Source organism: Callionymus lyra, chromosome 18 (assembly GCF_982586985.1).
Source record: "Callionymus lyra chromosome 18, fCalLyr1.hap1.1, whole genome shotgun sequence".
Classification (NCBI taxonomy): domain Eukaryota; kingdom Metazoa; phylum Chordata; class Actinopteri; order Syngnathiformes; family Callionymidae; genus Callionymus; species Callionymus lyra.
Window position 1 is genome coordinate 14,229,144 of NC_141835.1, and position 23,310 is coordinate 14,252,453.

At 40.3% G+C, this 23,310-nt stretch overlaps 1 protein-coding gene across 1 annotated transcript in view; it reads right to left on the reverse strand.

The window, feature by feature from the left end:
* The window catches only part of LOC148060595 (latent-transforming growth factor beta-binding protein 2-like), a 114,789-nt gene that overhangs the window by 58,354 nt on the left and 33,125 nt on the right, over nt 1–23,310 (reverse strand). Inside the window, exons 4-5 of the mRNA XM_087779309.1 lie at nt 8,271–8,518; nt 6,440–6,607 (exon numbers count right to left, since the gene is read on the reverse strand). Coding sequence (XP_087635435.1) covers nt 6,440–6,607; nt 8,271–8,518 — 416 coding nt within the window. The remainder of the gene's footprint in view (nt 1–6,439; nt 6,608–8,270; nt 8,519–23,310) is intronic.

A 23,310-nucleotide genomic window follows, 5' to 3' on the forward strand; every position in this document is an offset into this window, starting at 1 on the left:
CTAATAGAACACCTTTTATTTTTTTTTAGTTTAACGAATGAACGTCGATGTTTTCAAATTATTACTTTTGGCTCCTTCTTTGTCCAGAATTAGCCAGTGAAGTTTATGTATGTCCTAAATCGGAGCGCAACAGCTCCAGCGTCTTTGGCAAGATGTCCAAAAGTTTCAGTGATGAAATTATTCACATTAGCGTTGAGCTACAGTACAGCGCTAAAGTTTTAGGAAAAGACGCTAATGATAACCAGAAACTGCTTACAAAACTGGGCGAAACGCTTTTATTTGATTTTAACCAATCACATCAATATTTGGTGAAACGAGCCAGCTTTCAAAACACACATCAATATTTCTTGGTACAGTTCAAGACATCTTGGACAAGAAACTCTGCAGGTATGTTGTTGCAAACATCTTGGAGAGCTTGTGTTTGACTTGTTTATGTATATTTTCTGGAAAACTGGGGTCAAATTTTGGGGTTCAAAGGGACTTTGAAGCTTGAATGCTTTACAGAGTGGTATGGTTTAACGTAACTGACCCAATCAATCAAATATAAATTCTTAGACGAGGAACTCTTCATCTATGAAGGACATTTGCTCAAAAAACAACCTCATGCTTTGTTGTTCTCAGTCTCGCTGTGGCTGCTCCTCATTTGAATTCAACGACCGCCAACCGTTGGCATCGCTTTGCAAACCTCCAAACAACACCGTAAATTTGAATGTCTTTCACATCAAGAACCCCGAAGTGGCACCCTCATTTTCTTCTTGACCCCTGTGACGACGAGCCAACTTTCGGGCGGTTGATGTGGGAACAATGGCGGGTGTGGAATTGCAAATCTCGAGGCCCTGCGGTGAGCTGGATTCAAACGATGACACAAACATACCAGCTCCAAAATACAAAACAGAGATTGTTTTTGAATGAATAAACAATATTTTCGCGGCAATAAATTTCTAAACCAACCCAGTGGTCTCCCTTTGCTTGTCATCTACCCAACCTTGACAAGGCTAAGAGCGAGGCTATCTGTGAGACAGCAGAGGAGCTTCGATACAGTTCCGACCTTTTATGTAAACATAAAGAGTGTGTAGAGAACATGCTTAAAAATATATCCATTTCCGAGATCATCATAAAGAGATCTGGTATAAGTTTTCCCAAAAATGTATTTTCGCAATGTTTGACTGCGCTCACCTAATTGGGGTGAGTACGAACCTACTGATCCCTGTGGTTGTTTTGAGGTTCTTTACCACCAGTGACATAAACCCACAAAAGCCTGATCAGCTTAGCATTGGACGGACAAAAGAAGTGGTTGAAAGCCAACCATATAGACTTCGCTCCACAACAACTAGACAACAAACAGACGGACTGGTTGGGGGGTAGCAAAACCGCAGACCATTTCTGTCTTGGTCATCATCTTCCTTAGACTCACTACTAAAATGCAACAACTCCATTGTAATAGTTTAGGTTAGACACACCCCTTTTTTATCCAGTGAATTCTGCAGCAGGTATAAAACATTGTTACTACCCCCCTGATCGATTCAGCTCTATTGAATTTCGACCTCCCAGGTTTCTCCAACTTCTAGGATTCAAGGGTTTTTATTGTTATTCCATAGAGTTTAAACAGATAAAAATTAGTTTCTAAGGCCTGGTGATGACAGAAATACTAAATAATGGAGTAGGGTGGTATGAAAGTAGGCTTCAATCTGCGTGAACTAGCCACAGGTCATAAGGCTGTTTCTGGCATGTTGTTGTTGAACCAAGTTTCTTGTTGTTGAGCAAGTCTGTTTGCAAGGAAGGGTTTTTGAATTGGTGGTCTGCCAGCATTTAAAGTGATACTTCTAACCTCACTCATTTTCTACTCACCCTAATGTCGACAAATTATTGGGATTATTTTCAGAGTGATCTGTTCCTTTTTAAAGTTATAGGCAAGTCAATTTTAATAAAAAAGGACACACTTAAAAACATCCAAGTAAGCTTGTTTGTAGCAAAAACTTAAAGGCTAACATGCTACAACAACAGGAAGTACTCCGTGTTAATGTCGCGATACAGTAGTGTAGACAGTAGACTGTAAGCACTCACGATGTTTACCAAAAGTGTGTATTTTTGGACTGCGATTTTTCAGCTCCAGTTACTGAATTGAAATAGATTCACGTTTTTGCTTATAACTCCAAAAAGGAAAGGATTCCTCTGAAACATAATCCCAAACTTTATTCAACATGGTAAGTAGAAAATGTGTGAAGTTTGATTTATGGGTGAACTTTCACTTTAAAAATCTCCAGCCGCCCTTTATTTTCCACGTCACACCCCAGTTTCTTTGCATCGGCTCAAAACCGACGGAGTACAGGAGCGCACTGCATATGTATTTGGGAAAGCCAGGGAGATCATTCGCCCTGACCCAGAGGCAACACAAAGGATACCCTCAAACACATTCAGGCCACCAGGTCACCTTGCCCCTAAGATAACACAATGGTTAACTTCCCCAGCCACAGTGGCATCTTGTATTCTTGCTGTTAGGCTAGTTTGAACCATTTAAACCGACAACTTTTCCACAGCCAATCATGTTAGAGTTCTGCTTTCTCGAGAAATTACAGTTTGTGCATTAAGATACAGTGACCTCACCAAGATATGCGAGTTGGTCTCCCCGTGCAAGCTGTTATGCCGCGTTCACTGACTTATACAGAAAACCATTTTTTTGCTGGCCAGGTCCAGCAACAAATGAACAAACTGTTTGTATTTAAGTGTGTCATGCTCTGAGCTTTCGAATAAAAATGCTCAGTGGTTTGGGACGAGACGTGAGAAGCGCCTCCACTCCTTGCTGGTGGTAAATCTGGATTTTGTTTGTTATTCTAACACTTGTCTCTGTTCTCATTCCATTTGTCCGGGAGAAAATCCCTGACGAATCAACCTTCAGTTGAGGTTACTTTGGTTCTCGATGTACAAATATAAATTACTATCAGGAAATATACTTTTTTTTAAATTCATGGTATAAAATCTTTGCTGCTGGAAGCAAAGATGAGGCATTCCGTGAGCCAGTTGAGCAACTTGTGTTTACTACTTTTGCACTTTATCTCACGTTGACAAGATCCAAATATTGTCCTGAGGGCAGAGGAACAGCACTTTCCCTCCACCTCACCGCAGCAATAACACTGTCAAACAACGACGAGTGATAAATGAGCAGTGACTCATCCTGCAGACATTTAGTACGTGATATCTTCATGATAACTCCAGCATGCTGGAAACATTCAGAACCTACAACATTAGTGTCTTTTTTATTTTTTATTTAAAGCAACTGTCAAAACGCGATTCCTGCTCATTATTTGAGTGGCGAGAGGAGACGGTCAGCTGATGTTTGGAAGTGAATCTTATCTCTTGGCGTATAAACCTTCACATACCGGCTCCTGAACAGTTTCCCTGACCTGACCCTTCTAAACGAAATCCACCCAGCTGCCACAAATCAGGAAAAACCAAGAGAAACTGTGAGAAATACGAGATCATTCTCCACTGCCAGTTGGAAGCTTGTGAATCAAAGAGGACTTAGCGAAGCATCTGTGGCGTGTGATGCTAACAATGGTTGGAATGAGGCAAAGAGATGTTGGAGAGAGTTTCAGAGAAATAAAGGCGTTAAGAAATCATTAAAAAAGTTGCAAATGTAAAGAGTGTTAAGTTCACATTGATTGCCTTTCAAGTCGGAATCTGAGGAATAAGTTGCAAAATGGTTATGCTCAATATATGAAATACCTTTAAGAAAAATAGTCAACTGCAATTATTTTGGAGTTTTAATCAATCTTTGTGTGTAATTTTCCAGAATACTGAACTTCAAGTCCTGGAAGTCCAGCATAATTATTCTCAATTGAAAAATGAACGATGAGATCCTTCCCAAGATGGAGTAGTTGAGGTTTGGTTAGGTAGGTTACAAGTCAGGGAAGAATGAACACTCCAACCTCTGGTGAATCTTTCCTCTGTCTGGACCCTATTTTTGAGAAAGAACATGGACATGGACATGGGACAGACCTAGCCAACATTGCTGTGATGAAAATTTAAGTTAAGTGTGATCTGTTCAAGTTCTACTGATGGTCCAGAAAACAAAACTAATGAGACAAGATCATAGACTGCCTTTCAGGTATAATAAAATAAAGTAAAATATAAAAATGTTCTTGAGTAAATTTACTTTACATTTAATATTTTATCCGTCATGAAATTGTCTAAACATTCCTGGGATGACTTAAAATTAACTTTAAATGTATCCGACCATGTAAGGGTTTTAACTTGCTGCAGAAGACTTCCATGCACTTTTTCTTTTATTGTTTCTTTGCCCTACTTAGACACTTGAAAGTGTTCTCCTGCTTTTCCGCCGGCATGCGTTTGTTGGGGAATGTCAAGTGGACAGAAAACAGTTATCTCATGCTTTTGTTATGCTCCCAACACGGCACAGTAAAACTTGTGCGATAATGATAACGGTTGATAGTCACCCTCGCATGTGCTCGCTTAGGGACACTCGCTCTCTGTTCTAAATGTCGATGAGTCCAATGACTAAAATGGTCTATAAATAGTCCCGTCCTGGGGGAGTGATAGCGAGCAGCACGGAGCTGATTATACTAGAGAGTTAAGTCAGAGGACCCCATCACGGAATCCTTTTCATTATCTACAAACACTGAAGTTTGTATGGCCGTCGCTAAGATAGAAGTTTACACTAATGATAACACTACTTTCCAGGGCGTTAGTCAGCTTCACTGTCTCGCTTGGTAGTCGTGTAATCTTTGGCGTTTCCTGCTTTCAGAACCAGCTTCAACTCTTTCATCTATTTTGTAATGCTACTAAAGAAGTTGAACCTGGTCAACTTTAAGACAGACTCCTTTTTTCACAGGAGAATGTTTGGTCACAGTTCACTTTCTGTTATAATGATTTTTTTTTTACATCCATATACAGTTTTTTTTTGTTTGTTTTGACACAGGCTGCTAGCGCCAATGTTATTAACCCTTATGTTATTTCAGGGTCAAGGTGACCCAAAGGAACAAAAACAAATGTGTTTGAGGTATCCCTTGTGTTGTCTCTGGGTGAAGGTAGATGACAATCTTCCAGATATACATATGCAATGGAGGAGGTCGCTCACCTTGACCCATTGGTCAATTTGTTTGTCCATCCATTCCGTTTGTTGGCTTATGAATTAACATTTTCGATGTTGGCTTTTTCTTTTCCATTTACTAGTTTTAATGACTTTTCTTCAATTATTTTACCCTGACTATATGTGATACTACAAAAAAAAGTGCAAAAGTAAGTAAATTATATTTGTAGAACGCTTTTCCAGACCAGGGTCACAAAGCGCTTAAACAATCAAAACAATACTCAATAAAATATATGGTTAAAACAAGATAACACCGAAACAACGCAGGGGTGCTAAAAAATCAAGGAAAAGCCTGCACGAATAAAAATGTCTTAAGATGTTTCTGCGTAGGGGGAGAGGAAGATCGTGGCAGCCAGTGAAGAAATTTAAGGATCGGAGAAATGTGAGTTCTTCTACTAGAGCGTGTCAGAATTCTCGCTGCAGAGTTCTGGCAGGAAGTCTGGCCCAGCCAAAAAAACATTATCAACTGGTTCAAAAAAGGGCACACATTGAACAGGGGGTGAATTTAATTTCTGGTCGACACCCAGAAATTGTTGGTTCTTCATTGATTAGAGACCATTATACTGTTAATTTAATTACAAGATGGTCTTAAGAAATGTCAAAAAGACATTGCTTTCTGTTTAGCCTGGGAACCAACGAATGGGTACTAGGATGTCTTAACAAACACAAGCTTATTTTTAAATACAAAAGTAGTTTATTGACATTACTGATTAGTTAAAAGAGTAAGTTATATGTTATTATTATAAGTTCCACTTCATGTGACCATGTGGGTGACTCCTGACTACCGAGGTCCTGAATGTGTGTGGTGCAAGCGCTAATCCACTAGTTGGAATTAGTCTTTTCCAAAGGCTAAGAAAAGTAGCAACACCCTCAGTGCGGTGACCTTGGTAATGACCGGCCCCTCTCTTCCCATCGACGGTCTCTGGTAAAGCCGAAGCCCCGCAGCCCTCTCGGCCCCGGGATGAATGGCAGGTTTAATGTAATCCCTATAAAATCCTGTTCATGCTGCTCCTTCTCCCTTTGTGGTTCTCTTTTTCCTCCCAGAGAGCACATTAACAGCACGACCAATCGCAAAGTGTAAACCACATGGAGATGGGGTGAAGTGTAAGGGAGTGTGGGGACCACCAGAGTTTTCTAACTTCTTTTACTAGGCCTGTTTTTAATCCGCGTCTCCCTGGTTCCTCTCAGATTTGAGCTCTTTATCTGCAACACTCTGAGCTTGGCATCCAGACCAGACTGCATGCCACCCGAGGACGCGTTTTGTCAGGCGCACTCCGTTAAAAACGAAACACCCGGAATAAAAGATAAAAGAGAAAAAGGGGAAACACTCACAAAGTCTGAAGCCGGTGTTTTTTGGCTGGTGCTGCTGGTCGCTGTAGACGGTGGTGACGTCTCCCTTCTCGCAGCTGTTGTAGCAGCGGCCGCCGCTGCACACCCGGCGACAAAAAGTAGGTGTGAAGACGATCTTGATGCGGTCTAGGTTGGAGGTGAGGTTCGCTCCTGGGAAACACAGACATCTCTGGATGAGCAGGAGCAGAGTTACGCCGGAGAGGAGCTGCATCCTACCTCCTTCAGCTACAAAGTGACACTCACCCCATCTGGACAAAAGGGAGGTTTATAAGTGTTCGCAGGGTGTGTGCTGACATCTAGCCAGTGGCACGCTGCAGCTGAACGGTGCCACAGTCCAGCAAATGTGCAAGAGAATAATATTAGTTATTGGGCTTGATTCCCAAGCTCTTTATCTCTGGGAGCGGGTGTTTTTGGAAGTTTGTGAAATAGACAAAAGCGTGAGTGTGAGAGGATGTTGTGTAATGGTGGGAAGGTGTTCAACAGCCGTTGCCCTAGAACACGGCTGAAAACAACAGCGGACAGCTGTGCAGCTTGATCAGAGGAAGCTGGAGAAGTGAGAGCACGATTGGAAAGTCCTCGATCTTCGCTTCTGCGGGACCTGAGTGTTCGTTGACATACCGATTCTCAAGAAAGTGTGTCACTGTCCAGAAACACAAATAAACACCAGATGCTAGTGAAAACTGAGTTTATCATTAGAGTAAACCCTGACGCGTGTATGCTTCTAAGACTGAAAATGAACAGAAGCGAAAAAGCCTGAAACATCTCTGTTGCTCACACAGGTGAAGTTGTAACTCTGTGCCTGGACATGAAGGAACAAACAGTTCCGATGACTCATAACTTTATTAGCTGCAATCACTTTTGAAGTTTTCATTGCAGCCCGACCAAAATAAAGTTTGAGTCGGAAAGAGGTGAAAAACTAGGACATCCAACACAAATCCAAGCTTACATTGGCAACTTCTCAGTTATATAATCCATATATGTTCAGCCTACAAACCTACAGATCTTTTGGGGCAAGACAAGTGTCAAACTCAATCACTAAAATACTTAATGTAAGTTGTGGTACAAAACTAAATATCATATTTATCAATCTTATATTGGCAAGTAAAATAAAGGCATATCTGAGGGCAGAGGGCAACATCTGGTTTACAAAAGTGAACCAGATGCTGACAAATCTGCAGAAGTAACATACATACTAACAAAAACAATTGAATTTCCAAAATAGCCAGGACTGCATATTGGCTACGAAAACCTAGTTCCGTAATAGAGGGTTGACGTAAAAATGATACTTCATATTTAATAATGACGGACATTAATGGGTCCTCTGGATAGACACTACACCAACAAGGAATTGCAAATGGATTTCCCCTATTAACCCTGAAGAAACCTCTCAATGGGACCCTTTTTTGGTACTTGACCCACAAAATCTTCCATAATAACACTTAAAGTAATTGTCATAGTTGAGTAGTGGCGTTCCAACCTAACAAGTCCATTACTTGGACGCTGGACCTGCATCTTATCATAACATGTCTCTTTTAGATGGAACCCCTTACAGATTTCTCAACTGGACGCAGTGATGTTTTCAAGTGCTAACAGGAGACTAAACTGACCTCATTATTTGGTTATCACTTGCTAGCGACTATTGTTTTTGTGAAAACTGTGGCGGGTTTTAAGTCAAACAAGGGATTCGGGCAGTTTTCTCCGCTTTAGTCGTCCATTTAGAGGCTAATAATAATTGATAACAGAGTAAAATAACGATGGTAGTTTAGAAAGGATTGGCTTGGCTTGCATATGCAAACTTGAATTGCTTTCGTACCTGCTGGCAACACCGCGTTGTTGAACGTAGCGTGTGGTTGGCTGTGGCCGGCCGGCCTCCGACTCTGGTGGCCGTTGCTTTGCCCGTTTCGTTGTCCGTTCCAGTTCCTGGGATCGTTCTCGTAGCCATTAACGCTGGGCAGAGCGTTGGAGGTGATCGGTCCGGAGGACGACGGGTATCGCTTCACTGTGCGGGAGGTCCCCGTCTGCTGTGGGGAGGAGTCGGGGGGTCCCCGTCTCACTTGGGTCCTGTCAATCACAACATGGCAATGGTAAACACATGACCTCAAAGCCAAACCACCGGTGAGGATTTGTTGATACACCATGTGCAACAGATATACCTGGGAGACGGACAGGTTCTTAGCTCATGGCTCTTATGGAGGATTCTTTGGTTGTAATGTGATTAACAGTGGAATATTGTTTTAAGAGCATTAGGCTGTTGTTTCAATGCCGACATCTGCTTTAAGTCAGAGCACTTTGTGTAGTCGAGGTAAGACATGAGCTAAGAGCATTGTTACGCAACAGCTTATGATCAACACATCTAACCAAAAAGAACTCCAAGCGTATGGTTCCATATCATAAGGAGCAGTTTCTCCTTTTTTCTTACCTTTACTTAACTATTTATTATTCAAACCTCAGTCAAGATGTAGTTTTTAACCTTCATTTGTATCACCCTTATATTAAGTCTAACCTAAAATAGCGTTAATGGAATTGAACGTGACTAGGAGCAACATCCTGTGTGTGAGCCGGAGGAAGTATTAGAACAAAAGGTGGCGGAACAAAGCTGTGAGGAGCATGTTTGTTACCGGTTATAGCATTTGATTCGGGTCAATTACTTGAACCCTTGTTACACGACCTGGAAGCTGAGCTCATGTGAGCGACCTGCGAGAAGGCGCGTGCCTCAGACAGGCAAGACGGGCCCACCTGAGATCACGGTGGGGTAGGGGGGGGAGCTCAGGGAGTTCTGGGATTAAAAGCAAAAACACATCTGGATCCCACCGGTGCGACCTGACGGACAGCCAGCACGCCCGAGATGAACGATGATCATAGAAAGCACACCTGTGGCCCCCGTGATGTAATCGGGGCTTTAATCAAAGCTCCGATGACGACATGAATCGTCCATTGCATGCGGCTTAAAGCCACACACACCGTATTTACGCAGTGAATCAGCTCTACCGGCTGACACATACACAGTACTCCGACCATAAACAGACACGCAATAGAGACAAACACACAAACATCCCGGCGTGCTCGACAAGTCGCGGCCCGTTCTTTTATCCACGCGATGACAAAGAGAACATTCCTGCCGCGGAAGGGAACACAACAATTAATGAGGAGCCAGACAAACATTTGAACGAGAGGCGGAGAAAAACATGAGTCGATCAACTTCAACCACTAATCCGTTCCCAACGAGGTCAGCGGTAAACAACCTGCCACATATGGTGCTCAACAATTAGATTAGAACAAATAATTACAAAGATTAAAGGCTACCAGACCCTTTCTTGTCATTCCTTCTTCCTTCTTGAGCTGATCTCTTAGTTGCTTCGGTTCATCTTCATACTAAACCTAGACTCTGGACAAGAATGGTCACACCAAAAATGTACACCTATCAAATTTAAATTGCTTGTTTCAGGAAGTTATATTATTTCCAAACAAGGGTTTTTTAATAAACAAGTGTCAGAAGAAAAGTATTTCTCGAAAGTAAAAGTAAAGATCCAGAAGGAGTGATCAGGTTTTTGTTGGCTTTATATATAGAGTCTGATATAACTTGGCTAGTGACAGTGTTGTGCCTGATTGTGTTCATTGAACGTACATGAACTAGTTATTTTGGACAAACGTGAACTGTATGTAGCGTAGTTTCGTTTAGTCTCCCTAAGTTCATCTTTGTCCAGTAAGTCGCCAGATTTCTATGGAGCCTTACCAGCAAAATCCCAGATAAATAACACTGTAAACAGGTCTTAATATATGGTGGAAAAACGCCCAATATGGCAACGCCAGTTAGCAGTTAAGCACAACAGTTGACGTCATCAAAACGCTGAAAAAGAGCTGAAACAGGGACACCTAAGGACACCACAGGCTTGACAAAAAAACAAGGATTTGTTTGTAATAGTTCAATCTAGATGTTCTTAAGGGTTAACTATTTGTATGTCTTTCATAAAAAAGTAAATTTCAAAAATTGTCTTGCCATAAAACAATAAAAATGTCAATTATTTTATTGTGTTAGTGTTCCAGTGTTGTTTTTACATTACTGACAATATAGATTTTCAGATTCTGATACGACAATGAAATCTGACGCATACATTTTATGTAAAACCGATAAAATAACTGCCGTCCGTGCTCATATGGTCTGTGGCTATAATTAGGAAAAATAACACCTTGTGTCAATATATAGCGAAACTATGATCTCGTTCATTTTTGCAGCTGTAAAATTTTTGAACTGAACTAGTTCATTTTTTAATTTGTGAACTGAACTTTAAACTAGTTCACATAGAAATAGGACTTTCCCTGCACTTGCTTTTGACACCATCTTGAAGAAACAATTTACTAAGACCTATATTTTCTAAGAAAGAAAAAAATTAAAAGACCGAAAAACAAACAAAACTGTAGCAGAAAGGTCTTTTTATTAAGTACGTCAGTGCAATGGTGGGGCTGTTTATCCAGGGTGTTGCGTCATCTATCCAACGATACTTTGTCATCTATTGAGTTATTTACGGTTTCAGCAATGAGATCTGACAGCTGCTGACTTCCATCCTGAACACCAGGGTGGACACCGGGGAGAGGATGTGACGCAGGATAAATGTCATGGGTGGTTAAGAGGAAGAGAATATGGCAAGCCCTGTAAAACCATCTAAAGACTTTCTTTACTTCACTGCCAGACCAAAACTGTGATCATACATCGATCCAAAAGAACAAGAACACCCATGGAGATGGTCAAATAAAACTGTTGATCCTGTATCTAGTCACCCCTAAAAATACAAGTAAAGATTAGTGCTGTACTTTGAAGATCATTTAGGAATCGTAAATTGTTTTAACTCCCATATCCTTTGATGGCCACCAGTGTGAATTCACAGTTGCCCTCTCACGTCTAAAAGGCTTCGAAAGAAAGTCACCCACTTTGCTCTGGGTGGCGAGAAAGGTCTTGATCGTAAGGCAGAACCAATCCAGTGCAAATATGCTGAAGATTCTTGCACCTATTCAAGCAACGACTTGATGAAATGTTCTTTTCTTATGAGAGGATACTGACAGTTTTGCCAGAGTGACTTTTTTTTTTTAAAGCAAAGGGGTATCAAACTTCATTTTTGCAGAGCCAGACATTTCCAAACAGACACTCTGACCCTGGACTCACACCAAATCCGGATGGGGTTTTGTGGCAGTGCTGGACAGCTTTGCAGATTTCTACAACTCAGTCCATAAAAAGAGTTTTCTGCACAGACAATTTAATATAAGAACAACTTTATGGTCACTACACGGTCCCGATAGTGATATCCGTAAAGTCCAAGCTTTGATTGGACCAAATCGGTTCTAGTTACAAGTTGAACCAATGGGTCACTTTCTGTGTCACAAGGTAGCAGACGTCATTGAGTCACAGTGCTAATAAATTTGGATCAGCCAGTTTTCAGTTAATGATTTGGTGTTTCATTTCTGAAGTGAATTAAGTCCTGACAAATTTGATTGGGCCAACGTGCATTGCCTCAGACTCCTAATTACCATTTTTTTATTTTTCCACATTAAAAAAATACCGCAGACATAGTCACCAACTACAAAACCTGCTTATTTTACACAGAGAAAAAGTCTGTTAAAAGCTGCTGGAGTTTATTTTGGAAAACAATAAGCTTGTGTTATGGTTTTCTTTAAAAACATAAGCAATCTCCGTCTCTACTGATAATGAGTTTTTGATCCACTGAACCTTCTTTGTGTCCTACAATGGCCACTAAACAAGTTAACAATAGTTCAAATGAACTTGTTTCCTAGAATGAACCTGCAATGTCCATAATAAATGTGTAGCTGATGTTGAATGAATCTTGTTTAATCCCGATGGAAATTTGTTTCCATGAAGGGAAAACGTGGGTTATGTCATGTTTGTTTGTTTGGACTGTAGGTTTATTTTCAAAAAAGGAAAAATATTTCTCTTCTGTTAAATCACATTCCAATATTTCTTCTGGACGCAGAGTTGAAACTTCATCTGTCAAGTCGATGTCCACTTTTGTGGTTCTATATTAACTACACATGGATGGAAAGCAATTAGACCTAAAGATCCAATTTTTGGGAAATTACAAAATCACAGGGAGAGCCAGGAACGCTGGATCGAAAGGTCTTGGTTATCATTATCTCATTGAAGTCAGCGTTACAGTATGTCAATATTAGATCTCCTGAGAAAACATGCAGTCAGTGTAAACGACAGGTCCAGCAGTTCGTCTTGGCCCAGTTGAACCGGAGATGAGTCAGTTTTCAGGGCTCAGAAACAGACGAGTACTGTAAGGAAAAGAGAAAGAAAAGTTCCAAGAGCTGGAGTCAGACCGAAGACAAACCCTCTGATCTTAACTTTTGTCGTTGCTGCGCATAAACCGTGATGTTTGTTGACTTACGTTGCCGAGCGTGATTCCTTACAGTTCTGATCCGAGTATACAAGAGAAGCAGAACACAGGAACATATCTGGAAAATCCTAATTCAACTTGCGAGACGGGATTTTGGGATGCTCTAGATTCAGTTGGTGACCCAGATTCTAAACAGATTGTTTAGATCTCGACCCATCCGAGGGTGTTTATGTGAAGCCGTCCCGGGTAACGTATGGCCCACAGCTGATTCATTCAATAACAGCTCAGTTTGGGCGCCTATAAATTCCCCTTTGGGGGAATGTTTTGTCAGATACAAGTGATGCGACCAACCCCGCACAGTGCGAGCCGACCTGGAACTGTAATTGGGGCAGCTAATGCAGCCGGTATTTAGTTTATACGTCAGCCTCTTCAAAAAAACTGTAAATATCAGCCCAATGAAAAGCAGCTCAAGTGGACGTCTGTGGGTGTCATTTATTTATTTTCTTCTGCTGATATGAGGTCACACCGCCAGAGAAAAAAAGCCCAGACATCTCTTTCCTTGCCTGGTAACTTGTATTGAAGCTGCTGCTGCGGGTATTTGACCTAGGATGGTATTTAACCACAATAGATTTTTAGTCCAAGACAACCAGATCATTGGTCCAATAGGATCCCTTTAAGGGCTTGACCCAGACTTCACTTCTCACGTCCAGCAGTGATCTTTATCACAGCTTTTCCCTTCGTGTCAGAACACCTTAATGTAGCTGCAAAGTTGGCTGCAAAGAAAGGACCTACAGCAAGGTGTCAAACATGGAACGTATCCCTAGAAATACTTAAACTTACTGCTATTCATCCATTAAACATAATAACAAAGGACAGGCCCTGAGGTAAGACCTCGCTCCGACACAGCATCTCACGCATCTACCATTGCTTTTCTGCCAAAACCTAAGCCAAAGGATACGCAAAAGTCAGCATCCGCTCATCAATCACACACAGGCAAACACACGTTAAGCGAAAAGCGTGCAACTAAGACAAGGTCCGGTGGATGTTACCTTTAAAATGACAAGGAAGATAAAGTGATTAATCAGGACTGACTCCTTCCCCCCGGTGGCTCATGAAATCTTCTTGGAGCAAGAGATGGTCTACACAATGTCTCTGAAAGACATTCTGGAATACAATTACTGGACTGATTAGAAACAGAAACAAAGTCAAGCAGTCATTTCTGTAATTCACAACAGCCCATCAATGCTCACAGATACTCACAATGTGACCAAGAAGGTCAGGGAACAAATGACCAAGACAGCTAGAAAAAACTTAAACTCCTCAGGAAGGTTCTCGATGTTTTTCTTTCCCCACTTGGTGGTCGGGAGTCTTTTTTATTAAAGATTTTTTTCAGCAGGCTTGGAAGAGATGACTGACATTCTTGTGTGCCGTAGAAGCAGTTGGATCAGAAGTGAAGGATGTTCCCAATCATCACCCCTGAAAAAGGGTCCCTCGTCCACTAGAAGCCATTAAAAGGGAGTCCAAAATAAATCCATAAAAGCAAACCAGACCCTGCGGTCAAGCACTTTCTCACTTGAACAAATGTGAAGCTGGCAAACGCGGCGGACCAACGTGAAACGACCCACGACATCCCTTGAAATGGTTTTCCACATGAACGTTGCCTTGTTCTCTTCTCTAACATCATCTCAGGGTTGAGTAATATTGAGCATTAAATAAACCCAGAGTTACAGTCCTTTACATTCAGGAAGAGGGAACCTGATAGGACAACTGGTTCTTCGTCCGGCTCTTAACAAGCTTCAGAAGAACATACCCTTTGAGGTGAACTATTTTCCAGATGGGGTAAGGGGTTAAAGATCCATTTTTTATTTTAAGGACTTCATAAATAGTCTCACAAATGGTTCAATGGGGTGCAGTTCTAAATACTATTTATTACATGTTTAATTGACTAGTATATTTTGACAGACTTAATGGGAGCCAGTCAAGGAGGGCATTTTGGTCTTGTGCCGTCAGGGAGCAGACTTGAAAGGTCCTAAAATAGCTAGATATGAAAACCCTAGCGCAAATCTTTCCCTTCCATATTCTGTACAAAGACATCACTTGTTTACTTTTTTTGCAGTGCACAGTCATGTGACTTAGCTAAGGAAAAAGTCACCGAACTTCAAATATCGGTTTGTTTAAATTGTGACGTTCTAAAGGTACTAATATTAGGAACTGATACGCTGAGCATACGTATCGAAGAACTATCGATAGAATCTATGGAATTAGTGAGTCGTGCTAACTAGTTTAGCCTCCACTCATGCATGTAATGCTGACTTAAATAGTGCCTTTAATGCTAAACCTCACCATTTATGAACATTTGAGTGGTCCGTGAGTAATTATTGTTCACACCTGTTGTAACTTGTTAATGTGGTTGTCGTCCCTTGCACTTTGTTCTTTTATTTTAACTTTGTTCTTGTTTTAATGAAACTCTCGTATGTTGTGAAGTGGGAACCCAATTTCCCAAAGGAGATCTCGATAGGGTTTAATAAAGTATATTATCTAATATAATGTTAATAATGGAACTTGTGTTGTTGACTGAGGTTAACTTTAGGTACATGTGTACACTAAAGAAATTAACTGCACTCTTTTCTTTATACAGGCCAGGTGATGGCGAGCTATATATATCATATAAAAACACTTTTTTACAGGTTAATTCTTGGAGTTCTTTTGACTGAAACACGCGTCAAGAGTCACACTTTAGAGAAAATTCCATTCTTTTTTTCTAAACAAAACCTTTTTAAGAAAGTAATAATCAATCAGAAATTAAATACTTTATTTTTTCCACGGACCAGGGGGTCGAGGACCACCAGCGTAAAGTAAATGCTACAGTGTTAAAAAAGGAGAAGACTCTAGACACTACCAAGGGTCTCGACGCTTCACAAAAGAATCATCTTTGACTCTCATATTGAGAACTTTGTTCAGTTGCATGATGGACTTGTAAGCCTTTCAAGAGACCTCTGGAGGAAGTGCCTGACACGAACATCACAGCCTGCATTGTATCACGGCACGAACACCCGGCCTTCTTTACACTCGAACCGTTAATTACGCCGAGAACCAAGCCTGTAGCCATCATCGGAATCAAGACCAGAATACCAAGGAATTGCCTCGTACTGCTTTGGGAAATCAAAATCACGTCGCTTTATTTGAACATTAAGTTTAATGACTCCATTTACCCCCTCGCCCCGCCGGGTTAGCCAAAAGCCCTCATTAGCCTGGAGCTGTGCATAATCACAGCAATCTGAAGGCTACTTGATAAACGAATGTAAATCACGGTCATCAAACACCCGAGTGTGAATCAAAGTTTACACATGTTGATCTGATTTCCAGGAGGACTGTTGTTCACTGGAGAGCCTGTGGTCCAATATGCAAATTGCCAAACCATAGAGAGGAAAATAAATGTACAAATTGTGTAAACAGCGGCAGAAACAATGACAAGCCTGTACGGCTAGAAACACTGCCGGCAACAAACCGACGGAGGATTTATGAGCTACTTCTGGCTAAGCATTGTGGGAGAGGAGCGATCGGTGAAATTATGAAACTCAAAATAGTTCTTCTGTTTGAACCTCCTGTTTTTCATAAAGATACCAAAAGCAGATGTTGATGTCAAACCTGTACAGATAGTTCCTGAAGATGCCATTCCATGAGCTCAGAAACAAGTAACATTTTGGGATCTTTTTGGGGTAAAAAAATATGTTTTTGAAGTATGGTAAATCATATAACACATGTGTCCATCATAAACTCTCATGGCTTTGAAGCTAATTGGAGACCATGAAAAGAGAAATGTTACAAAAAAATCTACATCCTGTGGCTTCAGGTCTTACTGTACAGCCTCAAGTGGACACTCTATGAACTGCAGCTTTTGCACTTTTTTGGCAATACTTTTTAAAACCAGATTTTGCAGCTTCAGTTTCAGTGTCAGAATGAATATTAATTACACTATTTAATTGTTATTTTATTAAGACCATAAAAAAAATCCATTAAAGAATCAGCATCTAAAATATTCATTCAAATTGCTAAATTTCGAACAGATTTTCCTCCATTTCATCATAAAAATATTTCCTTAGAAATCAACTGATTGGATGTTTATTTTCTTTAAAAAAAAACATTTTCAAGATAAAATGAAGGAAAATCTGGTTTGAATTTTTTGAATTGTAATGACTATACGTTGAAACCAAGCGGCAACATCTGTTTTTTAAAAAGTGTTTCCAATGTTAATGTCTAAAAAGCTTCAGTTCAAACAAGTTATTATTAAGATTCACAGTTTTAAATACACCCATTAACATCCAAATGATGCTATTACACAGATGCTGTTGACATCACTGAAGGGAGATGGTATGATTTATGTGCTATTTTAGTTTGATTACCCACCTTGTATAAGAAGAAATAGAAAATGTCTAGATTACAATTTTTTCAACAGAGGTTGACATTCATTGGTATTTTAAGACTGTTTGCAGTGCTATCTGGCTTTACATATCTTTATAAGGATAGAAGGTTAATTCCGCAAATGCCCAATAAAACAACAAAGCTATAATTTCCAGGTGATGAATAGGGATTTATGTCTGAGGTGGGGTTGTTTTTCCACGTAATACTAGTATTATTTTTTGAGTGACCCTTGTACAGTGCAAGGAGAACACTGCACAAGATTCCAGATTAGATTCGAGATCAGTGCCAAGTATGACGGGCTCAGTTAGACATTAGTAAAGTTCTACTTTTACATATGCTTCTCTAAATTAAACTGATAATTGGACAGGGATTTTTTTTTTTTCACTTGAGAAGAACCGGTTAGCTTTCCCACGCACGTAATCATCGTTGAGTGTAGCGACGGAGCTGTCTGGATGTATTTTTAAAAAAGCCACCGTGGGCCACAGAAGAATTAATGCTTCTGATACGCTGCCATCTGTACCACCACTGACCCAACCCCAATGTGGTCACACGAGTAGTTCCTCTGGCTTGACGTGGAACGTGCAATCCTCACTCACCACCAAGGTTTCGAGTGTTTCTACCAATAAAAGTCTTAATGTTTGTAGCACGCCTCGATAGATGTAGCATCCATGCTAGGCTCTCTGTGGCTTTTTGTGTGAAGCTTTTTTCTTTTGGGTGGATATAGAAACTACTGAAATTGGCTGTAAAAATGGCAATGAATTGAATTACTGGGGCGACGAAATCAAATCAATTTGTGCCTCTGGATAAATATATATTCTAGTTTTTCAGTAACATTTAAGACCTTAAATAAAGAAATGAGTCCAAACCGTACTTCCTGAATGCTAACAAAGAATTATTCTTTAATTCTTTTACTTTCCTCTTGTCAGGACAAATTCTGTCCAATAAACTTACAATTAAAGCAAATATCTTATTTCAAGTAAAAATGTATTTGATTTAATATGATCTCATCATCAGTATGTGGGGGGGGGACTTTATATAGTAATAACCTCAAAACATGGTCATGATAAGGGACTTACTGCATCTTGAGGAGGTAGACTTCAACATTTGAAACATGTGAGTTAGTCAGGAAAGTTTGGTTTTCACATTAGTTGTCCTTAAAGATTTTTAGGGTGTAAAAGACATCGATGACACCAGAATTGTTCATAAAGATTTAAAAGATATCTGGGTCAGAAAACATACGTTGTTTCTTGTACTATGACATTCTTATTTTGAAAAACAAAAGTTTTCTTGTCCAAATTTTTTTCAGGCATCAGTTTTTTGTTAAAATAGAAAATGACCCCCTGCTTACATTTCAGTTTTTGCAGTTTTTTGGGGGACTCCAACCACGCCACGTAAAAATATCTGTCCAAATCAGGCAAACAACAACAACAAGTATGTTGAGGATTTTTTTTCTTGACATGGGTATTCATAAACTTGATGACCCAGAACATTTACCTCGAAAAAAAATGAAATATTGCAGTCAGGAATGTCAACCCTGATTGGATCAAGAACAAATGCAGGAAAAATACTAAATAAATAACAGATAAATGTGTTCAAATTGGTCAATATGTGTTTATATTTTTGCGTCAACAACCCATTATAAGACCAAAATTAGATCATGATGGATGGCTAGGATAGGAAATTGCCCCAAAAACAAGGGGAAAGAAAAATCTAATTGGGAGGTTCGTGGATGAAGTAAAGCAGGACATGTCACTTGAAAGACGAAGTAGGTTCATTTTGGTATGGTAAAGGGCCAACCGAAGTTACGCAACCAAAGCTTCTTGAAAAGAAAAGGAAACTCGTCCCCAAACCATCGTCCATGGTTTGGCTGCGATTTGCTCTACAGCAGTGCGTCAATCGTGTTATCTCACGAAACAATAACGGTATTTAGCCAAATAACTTCTGATAAATATGCCCGCACAATGACACATTCATTCGCCTGCCGCTAACCAGCGGTTCTGGATCAAATCAAACAGCAGAAAGCAATTAAAGTGTGGTCTTTTCTTGATAACATCTCTCGTCATTAGAACTTGGATAGTTCTTCGGGTCCTGGCGGCGTGCTTCCCCTCGTAAAAATCTGGGCGTGTCAGCCCGGGCTTATCGCACAAGCCACCGAGGCTGTGTTAAATCAGCTTTACGCCGTCTCGACAGCCTTGCAAAAGAATCCCATAGTAGCAGCCAGAACCAGGGTGCAACGAAAATCCTCCCGAGGATGGATTGATTGACAAAGTCCTTTTATTCCTCCTCATGGGTTGCGGCTTACTTTGGATCGCAGAAGAGGAGAGGATCACGAGGAGTTTACTTATGAAAACTCTGTTATTTGAATCATCCAAAAGTCCACTCAGACAAATGAAGAGGATGGATTTCAATTTCATTTCCATGTATAACCCCCCGTTCACCTATCTGCTCGCACGAAAAATAGATTCCTGCAAATTGACCCCGGGACGGTTTTCTGACAGCGAATGATCAACATCTCTCCTTCCACCTTTTTGCAACTATGAAGAGTATTATTTCCTTAAAAAAAGGAAACCGGATTATGCAGCAAGGCTATTGTGGTCGCTGCGGTTCAGGGACCAGAATCAAATACCTACGGACATGGTGAGCCGAGAGGTCATTCAATACGGCATGGTTTATTGTAGTTTGTCTGATCATTCACTTAGCAATATGCCACAAGACAAGTCAGCAGGAAGAACCATTAAAAAGTGCTGACTAAGACTGGATCTGTCATGGTAACTGCCATGCATGGGTTTTCAATATGAAGGTGAATAAGTGGAAATCATTGAGCATATGACAGCAACATTGTTTGGAGAAGTCATCACAAGTTTGGTCACATTTGCCAGAGAAAATAAAGCAATATTTGCGAAGATATTTTTAAACTTTCACCAGATAAGATCACAGATGTGATCTCCCTTTTTTTCCGAGCCCTACCAAGCCCAGAAGATGTCGTCCAAGTAGCACAACGTCAAGTCTCCAATTTCACCCCTGGTTCCTTCTCTTTACGATCACAGCCACCAGCTTTTGAGTGACGGGACACCATTAACTAAAGATGCTTTAACTTGTGACCGTTATTCACTTCATGGTTCTTTTCCGCTTCTACATGAACCACCATTTTGAAGGTTTTTAATTCAACATGTCCCTAACCCTAGTCTGAATGGGTTCATTACTGCAGGGGTCCTCTGACCTGCAGTGTGAACCAGTTTGAGGTTAATTCAGTTTTTTTTTTAAAAGCCCAAAAGACTGCTGAATGCAATATAACTTTGAGCAATGCACTATTTAAAACATTATTTATTTGTTATATTTATATATATAGCTTCTTTTTTTTTTAAACTTATTTATATTTACATTTATACTTTTATATACATTAATTATATGCAATATTTTTTAAACATTAATTTATTCTGTTTATATTATATAGCACTATTTATAACTTCTTTATATTTATTAAATCTCACTATGCTATGTTTTTTTTTAAACAGTTAGTTTTTCACTGCTGTGTTCTTCTGTGCAATGACAACAAAGAAAGTCTAAAGTCTAAAGTCTGAAAAACTAGTTTTAAATGAATACAAAATACTGAATCAGCATGAGAACTGGGCGGGTTTCCCTATAGCAACATGGTCCCATAAAGAGTTTTAGCTTTACTTTTTCAATTATTTTTTTAACAAGCTTGGCCAAAACAAGCTTTCTCGATGAGACCATCATCTTGAAGCTAATGGTCATTTTGAAAAGGCTCAGTAACATATGCCACGCAAACCAGGATTATGCAACTGGACTAAATACTGCGACTCAAAGAAGACTGGACTGAGTTTGACCTCCTTTAAAAAAAATTCAATGACGCACAGGGAAACGACAGAAAGAAGCAACGAACTTAGTGACAATGATAACATTCACTGTGTAGGCAAACACACAATCATAACAAAGCCTTGTTATGCTCTTTTTGTATAATATCTGGGCCAGATACATCCTGACTGAGGCTCTTATCCCCACATTAAGATAAGATAAATTGAGGCGAAAAACGTCAATAATGATCTGCAGATCCTTTTGAAACGGCGAACATCTGAATGGCTTTAGCAGGCCGACGCACGGCTACACTTCTAATTCATGCTTTCGTCAGCACGCCTCATATTTGGAAGACGAGTCTGATTGATGTCGTATCCATCTGCTGGACGCAGAAGCCGGGCCAGCTGAGAGCACGCTGCGATTGGCGCTCCTTGTTTCGTACAGTGTTCGCTCCACCGACAGCTGCAGCTACACAGCCCCTGCTTGATGAGAAGGATTTTGGCTAATGAAACTGGGACTTCTGGCACCGCGGCTCAGGCGGCGTTTTTCGGGGTAGCGATGGGAGAAAGAGATATCTGTCCCACGCAGAGTGCTGACTTCTCTATGGTCCTTTGTTTCCTTCTTTTGCCTCGCAGGAAGCCAAATACTCATGGGACACTTTTGGCTTGTAAGGAGACACAGAAAGTTTCCTGGACTGTCTAAGTCAATACTTCTCTCGCTAAGTTCTTCTTAAATCAAAAAGTGCATGTGCTCCGTTTTAACCCCTTTACGAACGACCTGTAGCCGCCGAGTTTGACATGACTACTGGAACATTCATCATATCTACACGATTCAAAAATCATCTGAAAGGAGACAACTGAGCTGTAGTTTGCTTGACTTTACCCCGTACCTAGACCCGATTCACCCGCACATGCGTCAAGAGTTACACATGGTAGAATAACTCCTTATCAAACCGTGTGATTGCTGAATTGCTCCAATAGTTATGTTGAATAAATAAAACGAAAAAATGCAGAGATGAGTTCTCTGTGAGGGGGTGAGACGAAGAGAGGAACATTGCAGCTGCACAGCTTAGCGCAATCGCCTCAAAGTAAGGCGGTTTGCAGGATCGCTTCCAGGTCTAGAGGTAGGCAACTTGAGACGCTTCTGTCTGTTGTATGTTCTCCCCGTGTTGCGTGGGTTTACTCCAGGAACTCCGGTTTCCTCCCACAATCCAAAAACATACAGAGGTCGATTGGTAACTTGGGGAAATTGTCAGTAGACACAAGTGTTTGCGTGAATGGTTGTACGTCTTTGTGTGTCCTTTGACAGACTGGGGTCCTGTCCAGGGTGTCCTCCGCTTCTCGCCCCAAAAAACAGGGAACCGCGACAGGGAATAAGCAGTAGAAAATGGATGGACGGATGAATGGCTAGTTGTTGGTTGGTTTTACGGCTGATTTTTTTGGGTAAAATAGGCAAACCGGGTTCTTTAGACTTAGATTGTGTCATCTTGTTCTTCCTATTTATGTTCTTCTTCTTATTTTATTTTTTATTTATTATTTTTTATTGTTTATGAAAAATTGCTGGCTATTGGTAAAAAACAATTTCCCGAAGGAGACCTCCTGAGGGATCAATAAAGTTTTACCTTACCTTACCTTACCTTATAATCAACTGCATTATTTATGTTACACAGCAGTAATTCATTGCATAGTATGACCAACACAATATTCGGTACTTGTGGCTGTGCCACAGCATCAATACTACAATGTCACGGAATGTCGTCTTGCTTTATGACATACTGATGTAAGTATGTGAATACAAATACAGCTATTTAAAAAATACCTAACAAAACTACAGTTCTGATTCAGTCCCTACTTTAAGCCTCCACATGATGGCACCAACCATAAAAATTGTGTTCCTTTACATCGCAATGTTATTTGGAATCGTAAACTTCCAAGACTCATTCACATTATGTTTAGGTTGAAGGGGGAAATAAAAGTACCACATTCATACCACATTGATGTATCTGGCAGAGTTATGTTGTTATTATTATTATAACTATTAAAAAAACAGTCAAATACACGCAGTAATGATGAATAACTAAAGGTACTGAACAAACTTCATGGAAAAAATGTCAAGGACACTCATTAATAGCATTTTTTTCACACAGTCCTGAATATAGTTATTTTCCATCTTCAGCCGTCAAGGTTCACCTGAGGACAGGCTTACTTCCACAAGTGAGTTTGCACAGCCATCTTGAGTGTATAATATAATGAAGAGGATATCCAGCCG